The sequence below is a fragment of the Herpailurus yagouaroundi genome, unplaced genomic scaffold, assembly GCF_014898765.1.
Source record: "Herpailurus yagouaroundi ecotype Mexico unplaced genomic scaffold, PumYag 140, whole genome shotgun sequence".
In the NCBI taxonomy this organism is placed as follows: domain Eukaryota; kingdom Metazoa; phylum Chordata; class Mammalia; order Carnivora; family Felidae; genus Herpailurus; species Herpailurus yagouaroundi.
The window spans coordinates 16867756-16891562 of record NW_024412395.1 but is presented as its reverse complement, the minus strand read 5'-3'; the positions used below and the strand labels follow the sequence as shown (position 1 = coordinate 16891562).

The window sequence follows — 23807 nt, the reverse complement described above, 5'->3', positions numbered from 1 at the left end:
CTTTTTCTTTTTCTTTTTCTTTTTCTTTTTCTTTTTCTTTTTGTCTGATTGGTGCGGTCAGGCCTTCCAGTCCTATGTTGAATAAAAACAGTGAGAGTGGATATCTTTGTCTTCTTCCTTGTCTTAGGGGAAAAGCTCTCAATTTTTACCATTTAGTATGATGTTCGCTGTGGGGTTTTCATATGCGGTCTTTATTATTTTGAGGTATGTTTCCTCTAAACCTACTTTGTTGAGGGTTTTTAATCATGTATCGATGTTGTGCTTTGTCACATGCTTTTTCTGCATTTTTTGAAATGATCATACAGTTTTTAATCCTTTCTCTTGTTGATGTGATGCATCACATTGATTGATTTACAGATATTGACATCCCACTGGATTGTGGTGAATGATTTTTTTCATGTATTTTTGGATCTGGTTTGCTAATATTTGATTGAGGATTTTTGCATATGTCTATCAGAAATACTGGCCTGTAGTTCTATTTTTATCTGTCTTTGGTGTCTATCTGGTTTTGGTATCAGGGTAATACGGGTCTCGTAGAATGAATTTGAAAGCTTCCTTTCCTCTTCTACTTTTTGGAATAGTTTGAGAATAATAAATATTAACTCTACTTTAAATGTTTAGTAGAATTCACCTGTGAAGCTGTCTGGTCATGGATTTTTGTTTCTTGGGAGTTTTAAAAAATTTTTTAAATGCTTATTTATTTTTGAGAGAAAGAGAGAGAGAGAGTGCAGGGGAGGCAGAGAGAGATGGGGACACAGGATCTGAAGCAGGATCTGGGTTCTGAGCTGTCAGCAGAGAGCCCAACGTAGGGCTCAAACTCACAGGTGGCAAGATCATGACCTGAGCCGAAGTCGGACACTTAACCGACTGAGCCATCCAGTGACCCCTCTTAGGAGGCTTTTGATTACTGATTCAATTTCATTGCTGGTAATTGGTCTTTTCAGATTTTTTATTTCTTCTTGATTCAGTTTTTGAAGGTTATATGATTCTAGGAATTTATCCATTTCTTCTAAGTTGACATATAATTTTTCATTAATTTTTTTGTATTTCATTAAATTTTTAAATGAATGAATTTCATTAAAATTCATTAAAATTTTTGTATTTCTGTGGTGTTGATTGTTGTTATTTTGCCTCATTCATTTCTGACTTTGGGTCCTCTTTTTTAATGAGTCTGGCTAAAATTTTATCAATTTTGTTGATCTTTTCAAAGAATCAGCTCCTGGTTTAATCGATTTGTTCTATTTTATTTATTTATTTATTCGCTTGTTTACTCATTCATTCATTCTAGTTTCTATTTCATTTATTTCTACTTTAATCTTTATTATTTCCTTTCTTCTACTGATTTGGGTTTTGTTTGTTCTTTTTCTAGCTCCGTTAGGTTTGGGGTTTTGTTTGTTCTTTTTCTAGCTCCTGTAGATGCACGTTTAGAAGGTTTGAGATTTTTATTGCTTTTGAGGTAGGCCTTTATTGCTGTAAACTTCCCTCTTAAAACAGCTTTTGCTACATCCCAAAGATTTTAGACTGTGGTGTTTCATTTTCATTTGTCTCCATATCGTTCTGATTTCTTCTTTGATGACTTGACCCATCATTATGTTGACCCATTCATTGTGTACTAGCTTTTTATTTAATGTGCATGTATTTGTGTTCTTTCCAGATTTTTCCTGTGGTTGATTTCTAGTTTTATAACATTGTGGTCAGAAAAGATGCACAGTATGACTTCAGTCTTTTTTTAATTTGTTGAGACTTACTGTGTGGCCTAATATGTGACCTTTTCTGGAGAATCTTCCATGTGCACTTGAAATAATTGTGTATTCTGCTGTTTTAGCATGTAATGTTCTGAATATATCTGTTACATCCATCTGGTACCATGTTTCATTCAAAGCCAGTTTCCTTGTTGATTTTCTGTTTAGATGATCTATCCATTGATGTTAAATGGGGTGTCAAAGTCCCCTGCTTGTATCACTCTTGATTACTTTATGTTTGTTATTAACTGCTTTATGTATTTGGATTCTTCCATATTGGGTGCATACATGTTTGCAATTGTTATATCTTCTTGTGGGATTGTTCCTTTTATGATTATACAGTATCCTTCTTTGTCTCTTGTTACAAGTCTTTGTTTTACAGTCTATTTGTCTGATATAAGTATGGCTATTTGGCTGTCTTTTCACTTTCATTTGCATGATAAAAATGCTTTTCCATCCCTTCACTCTCAATCTGCATGTGTCTTCAGGTCTAAAATGAGTCTCTTGTAGTGCCTAGTTTTTCTTGACAAGTGTTTTTTTGTCCTAGCCCTGTCATGGCTTCTGGCTAGTTAAGTAATGAACCTTGTGCTGACATAGTCCATCTGCTGCAAGGACCTTAAATTTGACACTGATGAACTTGATTGGAAGGTTCCTTGAAGGTTCAGTTCAATGTCAGGCTCTGAGTCCAGACCTTCCCACCTTGGGCATCTATCTTAGACAAATCACTTAGAGGTCTCCATTCAGACCATCTCTGCAGAAGACTGATTATTCTAATAAACAGTCTTTCAAACTGAATCTCAGGTTTGGCTTCAGCTTTCTCTTCCACATTTAACTTCCTAGCTGGTTATGGGAGATCATAAATTGAATAGGCTCAGATACCATAGGTGGCAGATGTGTGAGTTGTAAGAGGAGAAGGAAAAAGCTAAACTTAGGTATCTGCCTACACTTACATGTGTAGGCAGTAAAGCCTGTCTCAGTATGAATGTTACCTTCTCTTATATGTGGGGCTTTAAAGGCAAAAGTATATATATTTTCTTCATAGTACTATGCATCCAGAACTTTAAAAGACCTTTAGAATTGACCAAGTTCATTTGTATTTCCTAATTGAGCTCATCCTTAGTAATACCAAAGCCACCTGTTTGTGTAAGTATTCACTCATTTAACCCTCACAATCTGGGAAGGTAGATACCATTAATGTTTATATTTCACAGGTGAAGAAACTGAGGCACAAAGATGTTAAGCAGTTAACCCCAAATCCCATAGCTGGAAGTTTAGAATTGGGTTTGAATTTTGGCAGTCTGGTTCTAGAGCTCGTGCTCATGGGCACTATGCTCCGTTCTCTCTCATACTCTAAAACCTCTCTTCGGTCAGTGTTTCTGTTCACTGAGGGAATACGTATGGTTGAAGGCCTTACTACATGCCAGGCACTGCATAAATGTCACATAATATCACAGTGTTGTGTATTATTATGCCCACCCTAAAATGTGGACTTACTCTGGCTTACACAGATGTCAAGGGTCAGAGACAGAATGAAACTCTAGAAGATTCTGTCTCCAAATTTGTACCACCTCCTCCCCTACCCCCACAAATAAGCTTTATTTAGAGAAGTACTAATTAAACACATATCATGTGTCTTCTACTGTGTCAACACTAAAGAATAGAGGAGCTGATAAGTTTGCCCTGGAAACACTTATACCATCACTATATAGGCAATACACAAATAAAGACGTGAGATAATTAGCAAAAGAATGGCCAGTTCTATTATGGCAGAATGCCAGTGTTTAAGACAAAGAAGAAAAATATTCACAGAGAAGCTTATAGAAGGGACAGTTTTATTTATTTCTTTAAAAAAAAAATTTTAATGTTTATTTATTTTTGACACAGAGAAAGACAGAACATGAAGGGGAGAGGGTCAGAGAGAGGGAGACACAGAATCTGAAGCAGGCTCCAGGCTCTGAGCTATCAGCACAGAGCCCAACGCGGGGCTCAAACTCACGGACTGTGTGATCATGACCTGAGCCGAAGTCGGATGCTTAACTGACTGAGCCACCCAGGCGCCCCAAGAAGGGACAGTTTTAGAGAGACCATAATTACTGAATCTGTGTTCCTGGACAGTCCCAGTTTTAAAATGTTTGCCCTAATTATGCTAATTTATCAGATCTCATATCACAATTATTGGTTCATAAAACATGCTCCATGGTTACCAGACTTGCATTAAGCCTTATGGAGAGAAACAGTCTAAACCTGAGGTTTGGTGGCTGGGAACTGGGTAGGCAGGCTGCACTGAGCTCGGGACAGGTGTGCACCGAGTCGACAATGACAAGGATCATGGTGTATTTGCTGGATTCGCAGGAGAAGGGCGGAGATTAGAATGATATGTCTCAATTATTATTTGTAGCATTTGTAAGTTTATTTTTCCTCAATAGGTGATGCCCAGTATCACACAACTTTCCACTCAGTCCTTGAATTGGTCAAGAACAGCAGCCTACTCCAGAATCAGTGGCATTGAAATAGGTCTTTACTTCCACGCATGCCTAGCCCTTTAAGTATTGAGTTGGCACCATTGCCCCCTACATCTTTGTCTGGCTTTGTTAATCTTATTTCCAGCTTCTGAAAAGAACAATATATCCAAGTACAATCATTAATTGAATATGATTCAATCCGGTCCCATCTTTAATAAGAAACCAAAGAAGGAAATTCAATTAGACTCACCTTTTCCATTTCAAAAGATCAAGTCCTCCACTTTCACAGTTAAAATTATGAAAGATTAGCTTCTTAGTGGAAGGCTACAGGAAAGTTTGGATTCCTGTCAAATATTTAGTGTAATATCTTAGGATCGGGATTAATATAGCCTTTCAGCAGCTTGCTCTGAATTTCTGTCGATGCAATCTCTCTTTTGGAAGCTTTTAAATAAAAGGCATTCTGTACTCTGGCGTGACTCAAAGTGTTCAGCAGAAATGGTAACAAGATCAAACAATTTTAGGACAAGTTCTCATGCCTTCAGGTCATGAAAATGCAGACACCTCAATCTCATTTCCATAGCTCAGTGTTGATCCGCTTACTTTCAGAGAAAATTGAAATTATTGAAACCAGGTTTGAAGTCTGTGAATATTTGGGGGTTGATCTATAATTACAAATTAACAGCAGCAGTATAAAACAAAATGTGATAAAATAAAATACAACCTAATTACTTCATTTGGTAAAATTATGTCACATATCCCTAGAGAATCATATTATTAATGATGATATTATTATCAGAGTTAAAATTTACAGCATCTGTTTTAGGTTCTAGATGCTCTGAGTGCCTTATTTTTCTCAAACCTGTATTTGTTTGACCCTAAGGCATTGATTATAGCCCCTAGGCTATAACCTCAAATTATGCTGCTTTTTCAACCCTAGTAGATATGCCTGTTTTTCCAGGAATAAAATATATCCTACTATCCTTTATGCAAAGTTATCTACAAATCTGTATTGGAAACTAGAGTTACATGTAAATAAGTGGGATTATTTTGTCCCTCCAAGCTTTATTTTGCAGTCTGATTGTATGATGTGTTACAAGTATAATCATAAAAGAGTTTATTTCTGCAAAACTTTCCATGTTGTTTCAATGAGTTCTGCCTCAAAGCACTGTTTAAACAGAAACCCTAGTGTCCCCTGGTATTCCAGCTAAAAAGGTAAATATTTGTAATAGGCATACTGCAGTCATATTCTCAACATTGGCAAGAGCATTCATTTCTTTTTATGCCATGCTGCCAGAAGCTGGCACCCACCAACACCTGTGGCTTTTGCATCGAAATGTGAGTCCTAGGTTGGTGTTTTCTTTTCCGCTGACAGGATCTAGTGAACAGGCAAGGTGTGGACTTCAGTCTCTGAATTGCAGAATAAAGAAATAACACTGGATCCATTAGCAACTCAAATTACACAGATCCCAAGGGAGAACGAGGTTGGCCTCTCTACAGTCACAACATTCTAGAACAATGCTTTCACAAAAGTGTTTAAAAATGCGGGTAAATCCCTTCTTTAGAAGAATATTATTTGTAAGTCCAACAAGAGTCATAAAGTGATATGGGCTGTTATTTATTCAGAGCTTTCTCTGTAACAGGCACCTTTCTTAGTTTTCCCTATTTAATTCTAAGAAGGGCTGCATGAGGTAAGCGTGTCAGTGTCCTCCATTATGAGGACAGGCTTAGAGAGTTGGTATAGAGAGTTGATATAACTCACTAAAGTCATGCACCCTCCCAGTGGAAGACCACACTTCAAATGCAGATAGTCTCACCCCAGAGCACAAGTCCTTGGCCACAAAAAGCAGGCCTGCTGTTGTGAGAACAGACATGAGCTGGGTTGTCCACAGGAATCATCTCTACTTTGGTCCTCACCACCTGATGACATGTGAGCCTTCTCCAGTATCCCTAGAGAACATCCCCAGAGATCACACAAAGGTACAATAAGTGATGTGAAGCTGGGAGAGAAGAGCTAAGTTTGTTTTCTAAAAATATATTTTTAAGGAATGGATAAGTGATGATTTGTTTTGGTTTAGTTTTTTTTTTTTTTTTTTTATATCAGATCTTCTTGTTTTTTCCAGCTTTATTGAGGCATAATTGACAAAAATGTTATTTGTGATATACAGCATGATGTTTTGATATACAAATATGTTGTGAATTATTACCACAATCAAGCTAATTAAAACATTATCTCCCATAGTTATTTTTATGTGTATGTGTGATAAGAACATTTAAGACTTATTCTTTTAGCAAAGGTCAAGTAATACCATGCATTGTTATTACCTATAGTCACCAAGTATACATTAGAGCTCCAGAAATTATTCATCCTGCATAACTGAAACTTGATATCAGCATTTCCCAATTTCTGTCCCCTCCTCCACTCCCATCCCCCTCCTCCACTCCAGGCATTGGATACCACTATCCTACTATCTGCTTCTGTGAGTTTGAGAATGTCAGCACATGAGTAGAAAGGCTAGGAAAAGGTAAGGAATTTGGGGTTCATTTTCTGGATGAACATTCTAGAAAGAGCAGCCTGGTGCTTTTTCAGGATGTGGCTACAGGGGCAACAAAACTAGATCCAGACCGATGAGCAGGATGAACTATTCTCACGTTTCACTGCACAAAAGTTATGTGGGGAACTTTAAAAAATACCAATGCCTGGGCCCTGCCTCATCCTGAATAAAACCCTATCTATCTATCTATCTATCTATCTATCTATCTATCTATCTAGATTTATCTATCTATCGACAGTGTGAGTGGGTGAAGGGCAGAGAGAGAAAGGAAGAAAGAGAATCCCAGGCAGTCTTTGGACTGTCAGTATGGAACCAGCATGGGGCTTGAACCCATGGAACTATGAGATCATGACCTGAGCCAAAACCAAGAGTCAGATGCTTACCTGACTGAGCCACCCAGGGACACCAAACCATATGTTTTGGTGTGGATCCATGCACTAGTCATATTTTCAGTTCCCCATGTGATTTTCAAAAAATTTTTTAAGGTTTATTTATTTTGAAGGAGAGAGAGATAGAGCCTGAGCAGGGTAGGGGCAGAGAGAGAGAGGGAGACACAGAATCTGAAGCGGGCTCCAGGCTCTGAGCTGTCAGCACAGAGCCTGACACAGGGCTCGAACTCATGAGCTGTGAGATCATGACCTGAGCCAAAGTCAGACACTTAACTGACTGAACCACCCAGGCATCTCACCCCTGCCATGTGATTCTAATGTGCAGCCAGAACTAAGAATGTCAGTTGAAATATAGGAAAGTGTGGGTGACAATTCAGAGTGTACAATGGTAATTGGGGTGCAGAGGGTGGATATGAAAAATAGTTGGAAGGTAAGCATAAATATAGCAAGAACTGATAATCATGTCAATGGGGGTGGAGGAAGAGAGATGAGCTGTCAAGAAGGGTTCCCTGCTTGGGGCCTGGGTGGATTATAGTGCCTGCAGCTGAAGTAATAAATTCATGAAGAGTAGGTATTTTAAATGAGGATGAAAGTTAGATTTTGGTGATGCAGAATATCAGGTGGTTCAAGGACAGCCAAGGAAAGGGTGCATAGTCACAAAAGCAGGGGGCCAAGGAAGAACCCCATATGTAAGCAGAAAGTGAGGGAAGAGAATACAGGAAAAAAAAAAAAAAAGAGATGTCTAAGGAACTCATCTTGCCTTCACTGTCTAATTTCATAGCCACTAGCCACATGTTGATATTTAAAAAAATTTTTTTTAATGTTTATTTTTGAGAGGGAGGGAGGGAGGGAGGGAGGGAGAGAGAGAGAGAGAGAGAGAGGCAGAGCATGAGCAGGGGAGGGCCAGAGAGAGTGGGAGACACAGAATCAAAAGCAGGCTCCAAGCTCTGAGCTGTCAGTGCAGAGCCTGACGCAGGGCTCAAATTCATGAACTGTGAGATCATGACCTGAGCCGAAGTTGGCCGCTTAATCGACTGAGCCACCCAGGTGCCCTGACACGTTTGATATTTAAAATGGAATCCATTCTTTGGCAGATTTGATTAATGGGAAAGGCCTTATGTCTTTCTACTAAAATCTTTGTAGGCCAGTACTTTCTTTAACTTTATTATATTTGTTCATTTAATAATTCACTCATTACCTCACTCATTTAGTTACCTAGTCTCTTATCCCATTTCTATCCAAGGAGGAAGCTGGTGATGCCACCCCCAGAGTATGGTGAGTTCTGTTAAGGCTGGGAGGCTGGCCCCATTCCAACTTGGTAAAGCCAGTCTGTCTCCATTTCCAGTGATGTGAGCTGTGTGTCTAGTCATCTCATTATCTTGCGGTACCTATTAAAAACATTTCTCCCTTTTACTCTAGAAACAAGAACTACATTTCATAAATGAGTGATGTGACTGCTAAATACATGGATTAAAAAAAAAATGTAAAGCGCTCTGGGATTTTCCAGGATAAGAAGTCATTACAGATGTTGTCTTGTTTCAGATGTCTTGGAGATTAAATAGGCCTAAATCAGCTCCTGAGCATTTTATTAGTGAATCTGTGTCATTTGAAATCTTTCCCTGAAACTTTCCCACCCACTCTCTAACCCCCGCTTGAATAATGGAGTAATTAGGGATGAGCTCAGACTCTCCACTTGGTCTTGACCTATCCCAGATGGTGTAATAGTCATGGCTTTATCAGTAAAGAATAGAAGGGCGGGGGGGGGGGGGGGCATGCCAAGAAAATAGTACTTGCATTAATGAAAAGTCATTTGGATTCACATTAAAACTCTTTATTTAATATTGTTCATTGCCCTCTCATTATTCATTCTGTTGATGCATAGGGGTGCACGTACTCTCACCCTGGAATTGTTTCTGAAAACAGTCTGTCAGTCCTGTTGTTGAATTGTCATGCTTTGATGGGACAAGGAAATGTTCTGTAAAGAAATTCTAGTAGAAAATTCTTTATGGTCAAATGTTCACTCATCAATTGTTTATTGATCACCTACTATGTGCTGCAGTAATGTTGAGTACTAGAGAACACAGTTCTATAAACTCCACTCTTAAGATATTCTTAATCTTCTATTGGAAAATATATGGTTCTATATACTGGGCACTGCTTTAGAGGGTTTTTACATATTTAACCCACTTCCTCTTCCCAACAACGCTATGAGGTAGGTGTTGTCATTATCAACCTCATTTTATAGAGAAGGAAATGAAAGAATATGGAATTTAATGGCACATCCCAAATTATACAGTTAATAAAGGCAGAACTGGGATTAAACTGAGGTTGTCTCCAATCTGTGCTCTTAATCACTAAACTTTCTTTCCCCTGTTCAACTCTGATCTCTAGTGGGAGATGAAAAGAAACTCCCCTTGAAATTAACTTATTTGTAGAATGTGGCTATCTCTTCATCTGTGGTTGACATTTAGTTCTCTCTATATAAATGATTCTTGAAAAGCAGCATTTTTAAAATAAATGCTCTTTCTCTTCCTATCAAGCATTATCTAGCCAAATAGAAACAAAGGAAGAGGTAAACATTTAGCTTTACCATGCATACCTTGGGTTATCTATGAGGATTTTTGACCTCTTAAATCTAAAACAGTTTTATAGGTATTCTTGGAATCTTTCATTCCAAGTGTTTAAGGATTGCTGTCTAGAACAAGGACAGATTGCTTTGTTTTAGAAGTCATAGGTAAATATTTATACAAGAATGCCAACTTTTGCTAGGCTATACAAACCACATTCCACCTTGGGCTGCATTACCAGTTGCCTCAATTGCCTGCACATCCATAAATGTGCGTACGGCCAAAACCAAATGTCCTCCAGCCCTAGGAACACAAAGAAGTTAAAGAGACCAGTAGCCCCAAAGCACTTACAGAGCAATTTTATTAGGACTTGGGTTACTGGGAAAGTTTTATTTTATCACTCAGCTATTATCTTGAATCTGCCATTCACTCAAAGGTTATTGTTGCCCTTAATTCAGCTCTGTACCTTCTGGGCTATCACAATTTTGTTGAGCACTTTTCTACCCAGATAGATAACAGGATTTGGTGACAGCTTTCAATTGCATTACCACTGAAACTTTTGTAGATCTAGGATTTCTTTGTGTAGGCTGGTCCCTGACTATGACTTACTTAGGCTAGTACTTATTAGCTTATAAAACAGGCCTGACTCTGTAAAATAAATCACTAATTCTTCCAGAGTAACCACCTCTAGCAGTGTTTATCAACACACACATAAATAATCTAGATGACCATCATGAGGGATTCATCATGACCTCTGACGGGCTCCTGGCCTATCCTATAAGTTCATTTAGTAATAAGATCCCTGGTCAATAGAAGTATCACCTAAACTCCAGCTTTCAAAAGTTCTGTTGTGTTCTTGAGAAAGAGTATTTGAAGTGAAAGGAATGAAATTGGCAGAGAAGTTATGGTCTTTTAAGTATCTGAGAAAGGCTCCCATATACAGAGGGATGGCCGTGACCCGATCATTCCTTGGCAAATGAACAAAAGAGAAAATACAATTACTTAAGCAGAGAAAAATACCCAATTTGAGAAATTAAGAACAAACTACAGAAAAAATATGATAGCATTCCAATTTTCCCTTAAGTTATCTACTATTTAAAAAAGTTTTAATAGCTGATCTTCATGGGCACATGGTAAAATTTGTTCTTCCGTGTTTTTTTAAGAATTTTTTAATGTTTATTTTTGAGAGAAAGAGAGAGGAGAGAGAGAGAGAGAGAGGCAGAGGCAGGTGTGGAAGGGCAAAGAGAGAGGGAGACACAGAATGTGAAGCAGGCTCCAGGCTCTGACCTGTCAGCACAGGGCCTGACATGGAGTCTGAACTCATGAACCACAAGATCCTGATCTGAGCTGAAGTCAGATGCTTAACCAACTAAGCCACCCAGGCGCCCCTGTTCTTCCATGTTTTGCTTGTCGTATTCATCCATAAATAACTTGGCACTATGTATCAAGAACCATAAAAATGTTCTGATTTTTTGACCCACTAATTCTCCTTTTGGGAGCCCAAAATATGAAGAAATCACATGAATAAAGATATTAATCACATCAATTGTTAAAATACTATATGAAGAAACTTAAATGCCCAACAATGTATAAATGGTTACAGAAATTATAACATGCCCATTTAAAAAGTTTTTTTTAATTTATTTTTTTTATTTTTGAGAGAGACAGAGCATGAGCAGGGGAGGGGTGGAGAGAGAGGGAGACACAGAATCCGAAGCAGGCTCCAGGCTCTGAGCTGTCAGCACAGAGCCTGATGTGGGGCTTGAACCCACAGACCGTGAGATCATGATGTGAGCTGAAGTTGGATGCTTAACCAACTGAGCCACCCAGGCACCCCATAACATGCCCATTTTATAGGTGCATAAAGTAGAGATACTCTTAGTCTAAGATCTATTTGACATAAATATTTGTCTTTTGTGTGTCAAGTGCTTTTCCAGATTCTGAGACTACAGTGGTAAGCAAAATAATACCATTTGCTACCAAGCCCAGGAAGCTTAGAATCTGGTAGGGAACTAGATATTAATGAAAATAATGTGTTACCTTCATGGCCAGGTATTTAGGAGGGCCATTTTCATTGTTTAAAGATTTGCGTTAAACATTTTACTGGACAGACTTGGTTTGGGGCTGACTCAGTCAATGTACAGGATAGATAACCTTGATGTTGTGTTTGTCTGTGGCTTAAGAACACAATAGGTAATGGGAACATTTGATAGCATGTAGGAAAGGAGGTGTGGAACTCTCAAAGCACTCAGGCCATCAATGCTATTAGGAGCTCTGAAATCTAATGTTTTTAAGCTCAGTTGAGTCTTCTGTTGACCTAACTAAATGTTTAGGACAACAGCATTTCTGTTTCTCTCGTGTACTTTTTTTTTTTTTTTTTTTTTTTACCCTGTGTATTGGAAACAATATGAATAATTAATGAGCAATTTTTATTGTATCTCATGAAACTATAATGATGCTAAGTTTGTTGCATGATACAGATAATGGGATAAGATTAGTCCTGCAGTTCCACTGCAAACTTCGATGTTCCCTTATCAAAGTTTAATGACCTCTTGCTGTGACAAAGAACAACATTAGGTGCTTAAAAAAATTCACTTTCAACCTAATTTGCAGATATTGAAGCAAAGGCTAAGGAATGTTGTAATGATAGATTTCATGTTTTGGGTATTCATTGGATCCAAGTATGTGGTAAATGTGTCTATTTCAGCGGGAAACATATTTAGTTTTTTATTTCTTTTTATTTTTTTAATTAATTTATTTTTTTAATGTTTATTTATTTTTGAGAGAGAGGGACACAGAGTGTGAGCAGGGGAGCCACAGAATCTGAAGCAGGCTCCAGGCTTTAAGCTGTCCTCTCAGAGTCCAATGCAGGGCTTGAACCCAGGAACTGCAAGATCACGACCTAAGCTGAAGTCGGATGCTTAACCGACTGAGCCACCCAGGCGCACCTCACAGAGGTCCTCACAGGGCCCCTTCTTATATGGATAATTTTACAGAGTTATGAATCATTCACATGCTTTGGGGTCTTGGGTTGTGATTTTTTATTATTTTTTTTTTTTACACATAAATGCATTTGATGCTTCTCTTCATTCACATAGAACACTTATTCCTTATTTCTTGTTTTAATGGTAAAGGGAATTGTGCCTCTCTCCCTTTTCATCTTTATTAACATCACCTCCGGCCCCCTCCTCCTTGTTTGAGATCAGTATCATAAGGAAGCGTTTGCTTCTGAGGTTTAGGTATGACTGATAAAAATAAAATAAAATAATCCTCTCATATATATACAAATTATGAACCTGCTATTCAAAAGACCACTCACCAGCCAGGTTACCCTGTTTCTCTGTGCCCCTGTGTTTCTGCAGGGATTGTAGAGTCTCGTGTTATTTCTTACCCTGCAGAGATCTCAGCTGACCTTTCAACAACTCCAGCAAGTTTTCTCCAGGAATAAATCAGTGAAACACAAAGGCCACATCAAAGAGGGAGCCTTCAGGGCTTCCGAGATGTGTACCTTGGACATGGAACTCTCCTCTTCTGTCTCTAAAAGGCCAGAGTAGGAGTGGGCAGTGGGTAAATTGTTGCATCAACATACAGTAATTAATTCTATGCTGGAAGTAGACGACACATTTGGAGACAGCTTGAAACAGCTCATGGAAACATAGGGAACATGGAGAGTGGGATTGACCAACTTGATGGAAAAGACAAGTTTGGTTGATGTTTGTCTTCTGGGGAATTATTACTTCAAATTCTGAGGCTCTATCAAATGTAGTACTAATTTATTTCATATGTATCTCATTGGTCCTTGGGCATCTCGGTAAAACAAATTCTCTCAAAATACAAGAAGAGTTTTCAGATTTTTATTTTACCATTATTTCCTGTTAATGCATAGTATAAGTAAACACTACTGTATTCGTATATTTATCTTATTTTCAGTTGCCTTACTACAGTTTGATTTTAAAAAGATTTTGTTATATTTCTTGAATGTTCTAGATATAGTCCATGAGTAATTGTTTTTATATACTTGATTATTTCCAGTATTTGTATTATTTATTTCATTTTCACATCTTATTACATCTGCTCTCAAACAGTGTTGAAAAGTAAATAGTGATAGAGGACATTCTTATTTATGACTCTAATATAAATGCATCTTATATTGGCTTCTGGTAAATGCTTTCTTATGCATAGGAAGCATCCTCTGATGTTTATTTTACTTAAAGTCAAGAAGAGTTCTAATTTTTTTTACTATTATATTAATTTTTTGAGAGACAGAGAGAGACGAAGCGCAAGTGGGGAAGGGACAGAGAGAGAGGGAGACACAGAATCCAAAGCAGGCTCCAGGCTCTGAGCTGTCAGGACAGAGCCCGACATGGGGCTTAAACTCACTAACTGTGAGATCATGACCTGAGCTGAAGTCAGAAGCTTAACCAACTGAGCCACCCAGGTACCCCCAGAAGGGTTCTTACAAAATAGTAGTAAATGATTTTTAGCATCTAATGACATAATCGCATTTTTATTTTAATTTGTTAACATAAACTTAATTGATTTTTAAAATATTGATTCATCCTTATATAAAAAATGAACTGTTCTCAGTCATAGTTTACTTTATCACAAGGCTAAATATAATTTTCTAACATTCTATTTAAAACACATTTAGTTTGGGGCGCCTGGGTGGCACAGTCGGTTAAGCGTCCGACTTCAGCCAGGTCACGATCTCGCGGTCCGTGAGTTCGAGCCCCGCGTCAGGCTCTGGGCTGATGGCTCCGAGCCTGGAGCCTGTTTCCGATTCTGTGTCTCCCTCTCTCTCTGCCCCTCCCCCGTTCATGCTCTGTCTCTCTCTGTCCCCAAAAAAATAAATAAAAAACGTTGAAAAAAAATTTTTTTAAATAAAACACATTTAATTTTATAAAGGAAATTAGAGTTTCTTTTATTATGCCAGGTTTATCAGACTTTGCATTAAGATACGCTGCCTTAGTAAACTTTGTTTCTTACTCTCTGTGTTGTGTGCTTTTCTTTCTTAATCAGGATGCTAAAGGGTTGCTTATTTTGTCTTTTGAAATATTCAGCTTTCAGTTTAATTTATCCTTTGCTTGCTTGCTTGCTTGAATTTCTGTTTTGACGTTGTCCCTTTCTCTTCCCTAAGATTTTCTCCCTACCTCATTATGAAAGTCTCAGCTCAAGTGCCTCAGAGAAAACTTTGCTGATGACATTTCATGGCCACCGTCCCATCCTAGGCCATCCTATTACGTTACCCTATGTTGTGTTCTTGATCACTTGTATCTCTATCTGAAATTATCCACTGATTTTTAGATTTTCAAACAGATTTCATTTGTTACAACCATTTTCAATTTAGAGGAAAAAAATGAGAAGATTCTATAGGGTTACTGTAGACTTCACATCTAGTTTCCTCTGTGATTAACAGCTTATGTTAATTAGTATGGTACATTGGTCACAATTAATGACACGTTGTTATTAATTAAGATCGTGCTTTATTCACATTTACTTACCTTTACCTAATGGTCTTTTCCTGTTCCAAGATGCCATCTAGAATCCATTTACTTTTAGTTGTCATGTCTCCTTAGATTCTTGTGGCCTACCACAATTTCTCAGTCTTCCTTTGTTTATGATGATTTTGACAGTTTTTAGGAATATTGACCAGGTAAATTGTAGGATGCCCCTTGATTGAAACTTGTCATTATTTTTCATGATTACACAAGGGTTATGTTTTTTTTTTTTTTTTTTCCAACGGTATATACTATTAACAGGATCTATCACAGACAACGTTGACCTTGATCTCCTGGCTCAGGTAGTATTTGTCAGGTTTCTCAACAGTGAATTTAACTATTTTCCTTCCTCTGTCCCTAGATTGTATTAAAAGTGTAGGGAGTTGTTTCTTTTCATTGCGTGTGAAATATCTATATCAATTATTTAACCGTGAATTTTTTGTTCATCTATTAATTATCAGCAATCATTCACTGCCATATTCCTGAATCTAGAAGAGTAGCAAAATAATAATAATAATAAAATTCCTAGTCACTGTTCAATGAGTGTTTCTTGAATTAATGTATAAATTGATTCAAAGCCAACTTATTTCAGTTTTTTTTTTCCTGTGCTCTTGTCTTCAAGTTTGTTTTCTTAGGTTTTTTAATTCCTTAAGTTAAATATTTAATTCATTTATTTTCAGCATTTTTTACTTTTTTTAAATTTTTAAAAAATGTTTATTTATTTTTGAAGAGAGAGAGCATGAGTAGGGGAGGGTCAGGGAGTGAGGAGGAGAGAGAATCCTAAATAGGTTCCATGCTTGTCAGCGCAGAGCTCAATATGAGGCTCAATTTCATGAACAGTGAGATCGTGACCTGATTCAAAATCAAGAGTCAGGCACTTGACCAAGTGAGCCACCCAGGCACCCCTATCCTTTCACTTTAAAATAAAAACATTTCAAGCTATAAATCTTCTTCTGAGTTTAGCTGCATCCCAGTTTTGATATGAAATATACTTGATTGTTATATTCATATTAAATAACATGTATTATACATTTATTGCATTTTTGATTTTTGGATTAGTTAGAAGACTATTTTTTTTTTTAATTTTTTTTTTCAACGTTTATTTATTTTTGGGACAGAGAGAGACAGAGCATGAACAGGCGAGGGGCAGAGAGAGAGGGAGACACAGAATCGGAAACAGGCTCCAGGCTCTGAGCCATCAGCCCAGAGCCTGACGCGGGGCTCGAACTCACGGACCGCGAGATCGTGACCTGGCTGAAGTCGGACGCTTAACCAACTGCGCCACCCAGGCGCCCCTAGAAGACTATTTTTTAAGTTAAATCCACTTAGATTTTTGTGGATTTTTTTTGTTCTTTCCTCATTTGCTTCAAGGAATGTTACTGTTTTCTTTGTGGCCACATAGGTAATCACTTTCTGTAAATTTATATCCAATAGACATAAAAAAAGACTGCATTTTCTGTGTGTAAGGTACAAACGACACAGTTCTATATACACAAATAAGATTTTTGTACTCAGTCTCTTTCTGGCTCCCTGTTTGAAATATTTAGAATTTGCGTTTCAGAATCTTACTGTACTGGACATTATAATGTCATCTTCTATTTCAAGACAGAAAACTTTTTAACCCTTATATTATTAGAATTCACTGTGGTTATTGTCATCTCTTTGGATTCCACTTTAACTTTTAGTTATTCTTGGTATATCACTTTGGTTTTGTTTTGTTTTACCCTCTTTTCCCTCTAGCCACAGGACATGAGTTTCCATTGCCCTCTAGGCCTGAAATGCTCTCTTCTATAAAATCCTGTGTCCCCTTATTATCTGATATAGCCCCTCTGCTGACATCTTCCCAAAGTATTTTACAAAGATGAGTCATATGCATACTGTTTTGTAACTTGGTTTGCTCTAGACCAGTATGTCCAAATACCAACCTCGTCTCTACCCAGGTGATTTTTAGAGCACTCACACCCCCCCCCCCCATCCCAAAATAGACCCCTTGACTTATTTGTCAGAAACTTGCTCTTCATGCATTCTTCTGCCCACTGATGTTTCCGTTGTAAACCTAAAATCCAGGAGTCATCTCAGGTTTGATTCCCTATTCAAGGGAGATGCTAGGGGCAGAGGGTGGTGGTACAGACCTGTGCACAGAGGGAGGTCCCCTCACATCTTGGCTGTACCCTTTGAAGTGGATCCTGGCATCCTATAGGTTTCCTTGTAGCAAAACCGTTGAATCATTGGCCTCATTTAGAGTGTAGCTACATTTTATGGCCTCTGGACTATGAAGGTAAAATTCACAAGGCCCAGAAAATGTAAATTACAATAACGCCTTTCATTTTCTTGGTCAAAATGCTTTGAGTTGCAGGAATGTTTTTATTTTTATAGCTCTATCAAACATTTTTTATGGAGGTTTGCTCCTTCTTACCCCAGGCTTAAACACATTCTAAAACAAGGCTTCTCAAACTGGCTTCTGCCTCAGAGCCACTCAGGGATTTTTATAGAAATGCAGATTCTGACCCAGGAGGTCTGGGGTGGGTCAGGCTTATACAGATCTAACAAGTTCCGGTACTGGGAATATTGCTAATCCTGTGGACCACACTTTGAGTAGCAAGGACATGAAGTCCTTCTGGAAAAAAATTTTTTTTTTGAGTTTGTTTTTGTATTTAGTTCCTGAGCCCCTCAAAAAAAATCTCTGTAATTGATAATGTTTCATTTTTTTAATGGATTTTTTTAATGTGTATTTATTTTTGAGAGAGAGAGAGAGACAGAGTATGAGTCGGGGAGGGGTAGAGAGAGAGGGAGATACAGAATCCAAAACAGGCTCCAGGCTCCGAGCTGTCGGCCCACAGCCTGATGTCGGGGGTTCAAACCCTAGAGCAGTGAGATCACAACCTGAACCAAAGGCGGACACTTTAACCAACTAAGCCATCCAGGTGCCCCAACACCGTGAATAGGTGTTTCAAGTTTCAAACGACTTGAAAATCCGTATTATTTATTAGGCTTAGCTATAAATATTTATTTCAAAAAATCAACTGAATTTTGGAGAATCAGAATTTGTTGGCTCAGACAAGATGCGAAACAATATGACCAAGATGAAGTTCTAACATGACGTGAGATAGAGCTTGTGGAGTGGTCAACCCATAGTCTTCCCAAGACTTCCTGGTTGCAGCACTCCAAGCTGTGCTTCTCAGGGAATGCCTCAGTGTGGGGACACTCTGACAGTTAATAGTGGCATTAGAAGAACTCTTTTGTGACCTAGAACACATCTTGCGCTCCCAAAGTGTTTAAAAGTCACAGTATTCCTCAGGGTGCCTGGGTGGCCCAGTTGATTAAGCATTCAGCATCTCTCAGTTATGATCTCAAGGTTCGTGACTTCAAGCCCCGTCTCGGGCTCTGCATTGACACTGTGGACCCTGCTTCAGATTCTCTGTCTCCCTCTCTCTCTCTGCCCCTCCCCTGCTTGCTCTCTATCTCTCTCTCTCAAAGTAAATAAACATTTTTAGAAAAGGCACAATACTCCCTGCGATAGTATTGGTGTGTAGCTTAAACAAAAATCATTTTTCCTTAATTACTCCTTTTAAGAGGTAAGCAGGCTTAGACCCTTATCACGGGGACGTAGTGGGTTGCCCAGGGTCATGTAATATTGCCTGAGGCTTCAAGTTCTTTATCTGTACTCATGGTAGGTACACAGTGCTACTCGCTCTCTAAACCCAATGCGTATTAAATTGGATTTTGAGTGATTAGTTTTATTTTGGAACTTCTCCTTAAGATGACTTATTAAAAACAAAAACCTGAAAACTTCTCTTTCTTCAATTTTGTAAAGCTGTATACCCCAGAGATAAACCAGATATATTTTCAAAATTCTATCTTTTGAAAACTGAATTTCTTCATGGTTTACATGTGGCAACATTAGTCACAATTGCTGGTTACTCTCCATGGAATTTTAGTTCTCTCACTACCTATGATATTAATATTATTTGAAACATTTACCTCACGTGTGCTAGAATTGCCTATAAAAAACAAACAAAGGCCATATAGTACCTCCTCCTTCTAGTGCGATTGCAAGATAAATGACACAAATCCATTCTAATTGGATCCAGAAATCCCTGGGCATTTGGCAATTAGTGGTAACAATTGTTCCATTAATAATGTATAATATTTCTAATGCCAAGTGTGTTGTGTGTTATTAAGCAAAAAAAAAAAAAAGGGTCTGAGAAAGTCTTGATTTAAAAAACAATCTTGAGTGTGGCAAAACTTCAGTTTTGTGATGATTCAACATGCAGTGTGGATTTATTAAAGGCTGAAATCAAACCGTTCTTCCAGACTGTAAAAGAGGGGTCTGGAGCAGTGTTCTGCTTAAAATCAGTAACTCACTAAAAAATGTCTTCAGCCACAACCAAGTAGTGGGCATTAGATACGGGTCATCAGTTTTCACTGGAATGGTGGCAATGTCAGTTAGTATTTGTCAAAACCCTAAATACCTTGTAGTAAAATATTGCAGCAACAGACTGTAAATGTTTGCCTTCGAAACTTTTGGAGAAGTAAGTGTACATGGTGGACCTGGAAAATTACCTGAGAAACTGACTAATAGAACTGCTTCCATGCAGAGATGCTCTTGAGCTTGGAACATATCCCAAATTAGATATATTGAGACTGCCGAGCAGTAGTTTGCAATTCACATATTCCAGTACTTTCCATGGCAGCCTCTTAGGCTCCCCAGTGGCGGGATCCTTTGACTGTTCATACATACATGGGGGACTTTGTTCTCTGGAGCATGAAGCTACAGTAAGATTTGGTAGAAAAAAGACTGTGTGGGGCATATTTGTGAGCTGTGCTTGGATGGTAAACTCAAACTTTGAAAAAAATCCCAAAGTGAGTAGCTTTTGAGTCTTCTGATCCCAGATGGAGTTAAAGACCACAGTTTAGTAGTACTCAGTGGCTCTGCAGGTCTGTCTATATTATGTAAAATGTCAGGAAATTTTGTGTTGGAAAAGTCATGGAGCCATTAGAAGGGTATGTAACAGATCTTGGTTTACCTGTGGCCAAGCCATTTTGTCCCACATTAATTCCTTTGGCCAGGGAAAAATGTTACTCTCTTACCTGAATTCTTGTTTCCCTGGTCTTGAAAATGGGTCGCAGCAATCTCCTTTACTAACTAGGTTTATCTGCTATTCCAGAGATCTCAGGAATCACTCATATTTACAACACTAAAGGGTCTACTGGCTGGAGTCAGTTTTCTCTCTTGAGACACCTTTTTCAAATATTTAGTCTTAGAAATGGCTGATGATCAGACTCATCAAGAAAATATAGGAAATGGCTATCCTGTTTGTTTTTATATTCTGAATCTTCCTGTGGCACTTATGTAAGTCACTGCCAGCCTGTAGAATGGCAGATCTCCTTGTGTTGAATTTAAGCTCCTTGAGGACCCAGGCCAGGCATTCATCCTTGTGACTTCCCAGATCTAGTTTGGGCCATCAGAGAGGTCTCCCTGAGTGCCGCCATCTTTAGGAACTCTCTGGTCCCATTCACTGCATCTCTCAACAGCCAGCCTGTAATGGAAGACAGTCCTGTGCTCTGTGCTTCAGCATCATAGCACACACCACACTGTCTTGTCTGTCTCTTCAAGTAGGCTCTGGGGATCGGATCTTTCACTTTTGTGTCTCCAGTGCCAAATGCAGTAAGTGCTCAATGCATGTTGAAAGAAATGAATGAATGGAAGGCTCTTGATAAAGAATAGTTGAATTAAATCAAACAGGCACACCCTTTAGCTATCGCTGGGGTAGGATTTAGTGCAGGTGATGTAATGTAACTTGACAGGATAGTTAAATATTGACAGGCAGGAGGAAGCATACTGGGAATGTTCAGAAAGAGGAAAGGAAGGTTTGACTGTGGCTGTCAGATCAAAGAGCTGAGGTGGTAAGGAGCCAAACTGAGTGGCTGCAGTGGTCCTGATGACCCAGGAAGGTCATTCGCTGGTTCACTTGGCTTCTGCTTCAGTAGAGGTAAGGTTGGGAGCCTGGCTGGGAAAATAATGGGTTGTGATATGAGTAAATGCAGACTCCGTGCCTGTGGCTCAGAGATGGCTGGCATCCCAGACACTCTGCTGGCCGCCCATTCTTGTGCAGCTTAGAATGATCCTCATTTAAGGCAAGGAACATGAGTTCTGTTTGAATCTATCTCCTCTCACCCCACCTTAGCACGTTCCCAAATGATTGGTGCTTTCACACAAGCTCTTAAAGTGATTGGGGTTGGATGCTGGTGCATGCCTTTGGAATGCTTAGTTGAGGACTTTGTCTATATGAATTCATTTGTGAGTGCTCTTTGATGCTAACGATTAGAGGCATGCATAGCGATAGGATTAGGAGGTCATGAACGTGTGCCGTGCTACCTGGATGCTGCTTTGTATATGCAGGAATGGGACTGGAGGGAGACATACATTAGGCAGTGTTTTTAGCTCTCATATCAAATGAGAGAGCAAGCAGAGGTGAGTTCAAGGAGAATATTGGGTAGTGAGAAAATGCCAACAGACAGCAGTCAGAGCAATGGTTTAAGCAGGTCTGGCTTTGCATTCAGGAAGGGATATGGGTCACCTTGAGAAAAACACCTTATTTGATTTTAGAAACACTTTAATCAGTTGAAATATCTCAGGTTAGTTTTTAAGCAAAGAAAAGCTGGTGTCCTGCTCATAATTAAATAGTTACAGGCAGCATGAAGAAACAGCCAAGGCAAGTAGTTTCTTTTTAGTACCTTCACTTGTCTTTTAGGGAAGGAGAAAATTCTGGGTGGCTGACATGGGTTCAAATCTCAGCTTAGCAAGTGACCGAGGCAGCTTAATCTCCAGGGGTCTGTATTTCTTCATCTGTGAAATGGGTGGAATGAAGCCACCTGACTGGTTGCTGTGAGTCTTGAATGAAATAAGACATATAAAGCCACACTGGAGTCTGCCTGGTCTGGAGCAATTCCATCCAAAATATCAGCTTCCCTTCCCCAACTTCAAAAGGCTTATTTTCATTTATCTCTTTTTGGATAACAGCTTTATTGAAATACAATTCACATACTCTCATACCCACCCATTAAAAGTGTGCTATTGGGGGCGCCTGGGTGGCTCTGTCGGTTGAGCATCCAACTTGAGCTCAGGTCATGATCTCACGGTTTGTGGGTTCGAGCCCCACGTTGGGCTCTGTGCTAACAGCTCGGAGCCTGCAGCCTGCTTCAGATTCTGTGTTTCTCTCTGCCCCTCCCCTGCTCACGCTCTGTCTCTTTGTCTCTCAAAAATGAATAAACGTTAAAAAAAAATTGAAAAAAGTGTGCCATTCAGTAGTTTTTAGGATATTCGCAGAGTCGTGCAGCCATCACCACTACCTATTTTGAAACATTCTCTCATTATAAAAAGAAACTGCATATGTGCTAGTGGTTACTCCTCGTTTCCTCTCAGTGTCCCCAGTTTTAGACAACACTGATCTCTTTTCTGTCCCTATAGATTTTCGCTGTTCTGGACAGTTCGTAAAAGTAGAATTATAGTATGTTATCTTTCGTGTCTACTTTTTCACTCATCATGATATTTTCAAGGTTCATCCATGTGGTAGCATTTTTTATTGCCAAATAATATTCCATTGTATGGGGATACAACATCTGATTTATCTATTCATCACTTGGTGCATATTTAGATTATTTCTACTTTGGGGCTGTTATGAATAGTGCTACTATGAAATTCATGTAGCAGACTTTGTGTGGACAGATGTGTCTATCTTATCTTTTTTTAATGTTTACTATTTATTTTTGAGAGAGAGAACACATGAGTGGGGGAGAGGGGCAGAGAGAGATGGAGATACAGACTCCGAAGTAGGCTCCAGGCTCCCAGCTGTCAGCACAGTGCTCGACACGGGACTCAAACCCACGAACCATGAGATCATGACCTGAGCTGAAGTCGATGCTTAACCGACTGAGCTACCCAGGTGCTCCTATCTTATCTTTTTAATATGGTTGTAAAACTAGGTTCTCCCACCCCATCTTCCTGAGGAATTGTGAGAGAGTGCAATAGAAAATACTGGGGTAGGCCACATTTTCCCCTGCAGAAGTTAAGGGAAATGGCAAAATGCTCATGTCTCTCCTTCAGAATGTTGTTCTACAACAAATGAGTCTTTAGCACTGTTTAAAGTCTTCTGTAAAAGTGGATCAAATAAACCAGCTTCCTGTACCAGCTTATGTGAACTTTTATATGTCTTGAGTTCTATATACATAATCACTATAGGGTCAAGTGTGTGCCAGGCATGCATACAAACACGCTTTTTGTTTGCAAAAAAAAAAAAAAAATCATGAATGGTTTTACTGCTTAGGAAAATAGAAGCAGCATATGGAAGGGAAGGGGTTGCAAAATCAAATGTTCAAATGGCCCAGGGAAATGAGGTAAATAAATGAAATACGTGTCTGAGCTAAGCAACTCTGGGAGTGCAGCGAGTCATAGAAAGTCACCCATGGCCTTATTGTTGTGGAGTCATTAAGGAGTGGGGGTGACTGTGGCAAACCAGAGAGTATGTATCCTGTATAAAAGGGGCAGAAAACATTGGAACTTGAGTTGATTGCGCTCATGTAGGTACTTGAGCTTA

The 23807-nt window shown here is 38.8% G+C and overlaps 1 protein-coding gene across 6 annotated transcripts in view; it reads left to right on the top strand.

The window, feature by feature from the left end:
* Positions 1 to 23807, top strand: part of NCKAP5 (NCK associated protein 5) — a 983894-nt gene that overhangs the window by 216443 nt on the left and 743644 nt on the right. Inside the window, exon 1 of one of the 6 annotated variants that reach the window (XM_040474893.1) lies at positions 20773 to 21203. The exons of the other annotated variants lie outside the window; for them this stretch is intronic. Coding sequence (XP_040330827.1) covers positions 21153 to 21203 — 51 coding nt within the window. The 5' untranslated portion in view covers positions 20773 to 21152. Of the gene's footprint in view, positions 1 to 20772; positions 21204 to 23807 lie in introns of those variants that run through there. 6 annotated transcript variants of the gene reach the window in all.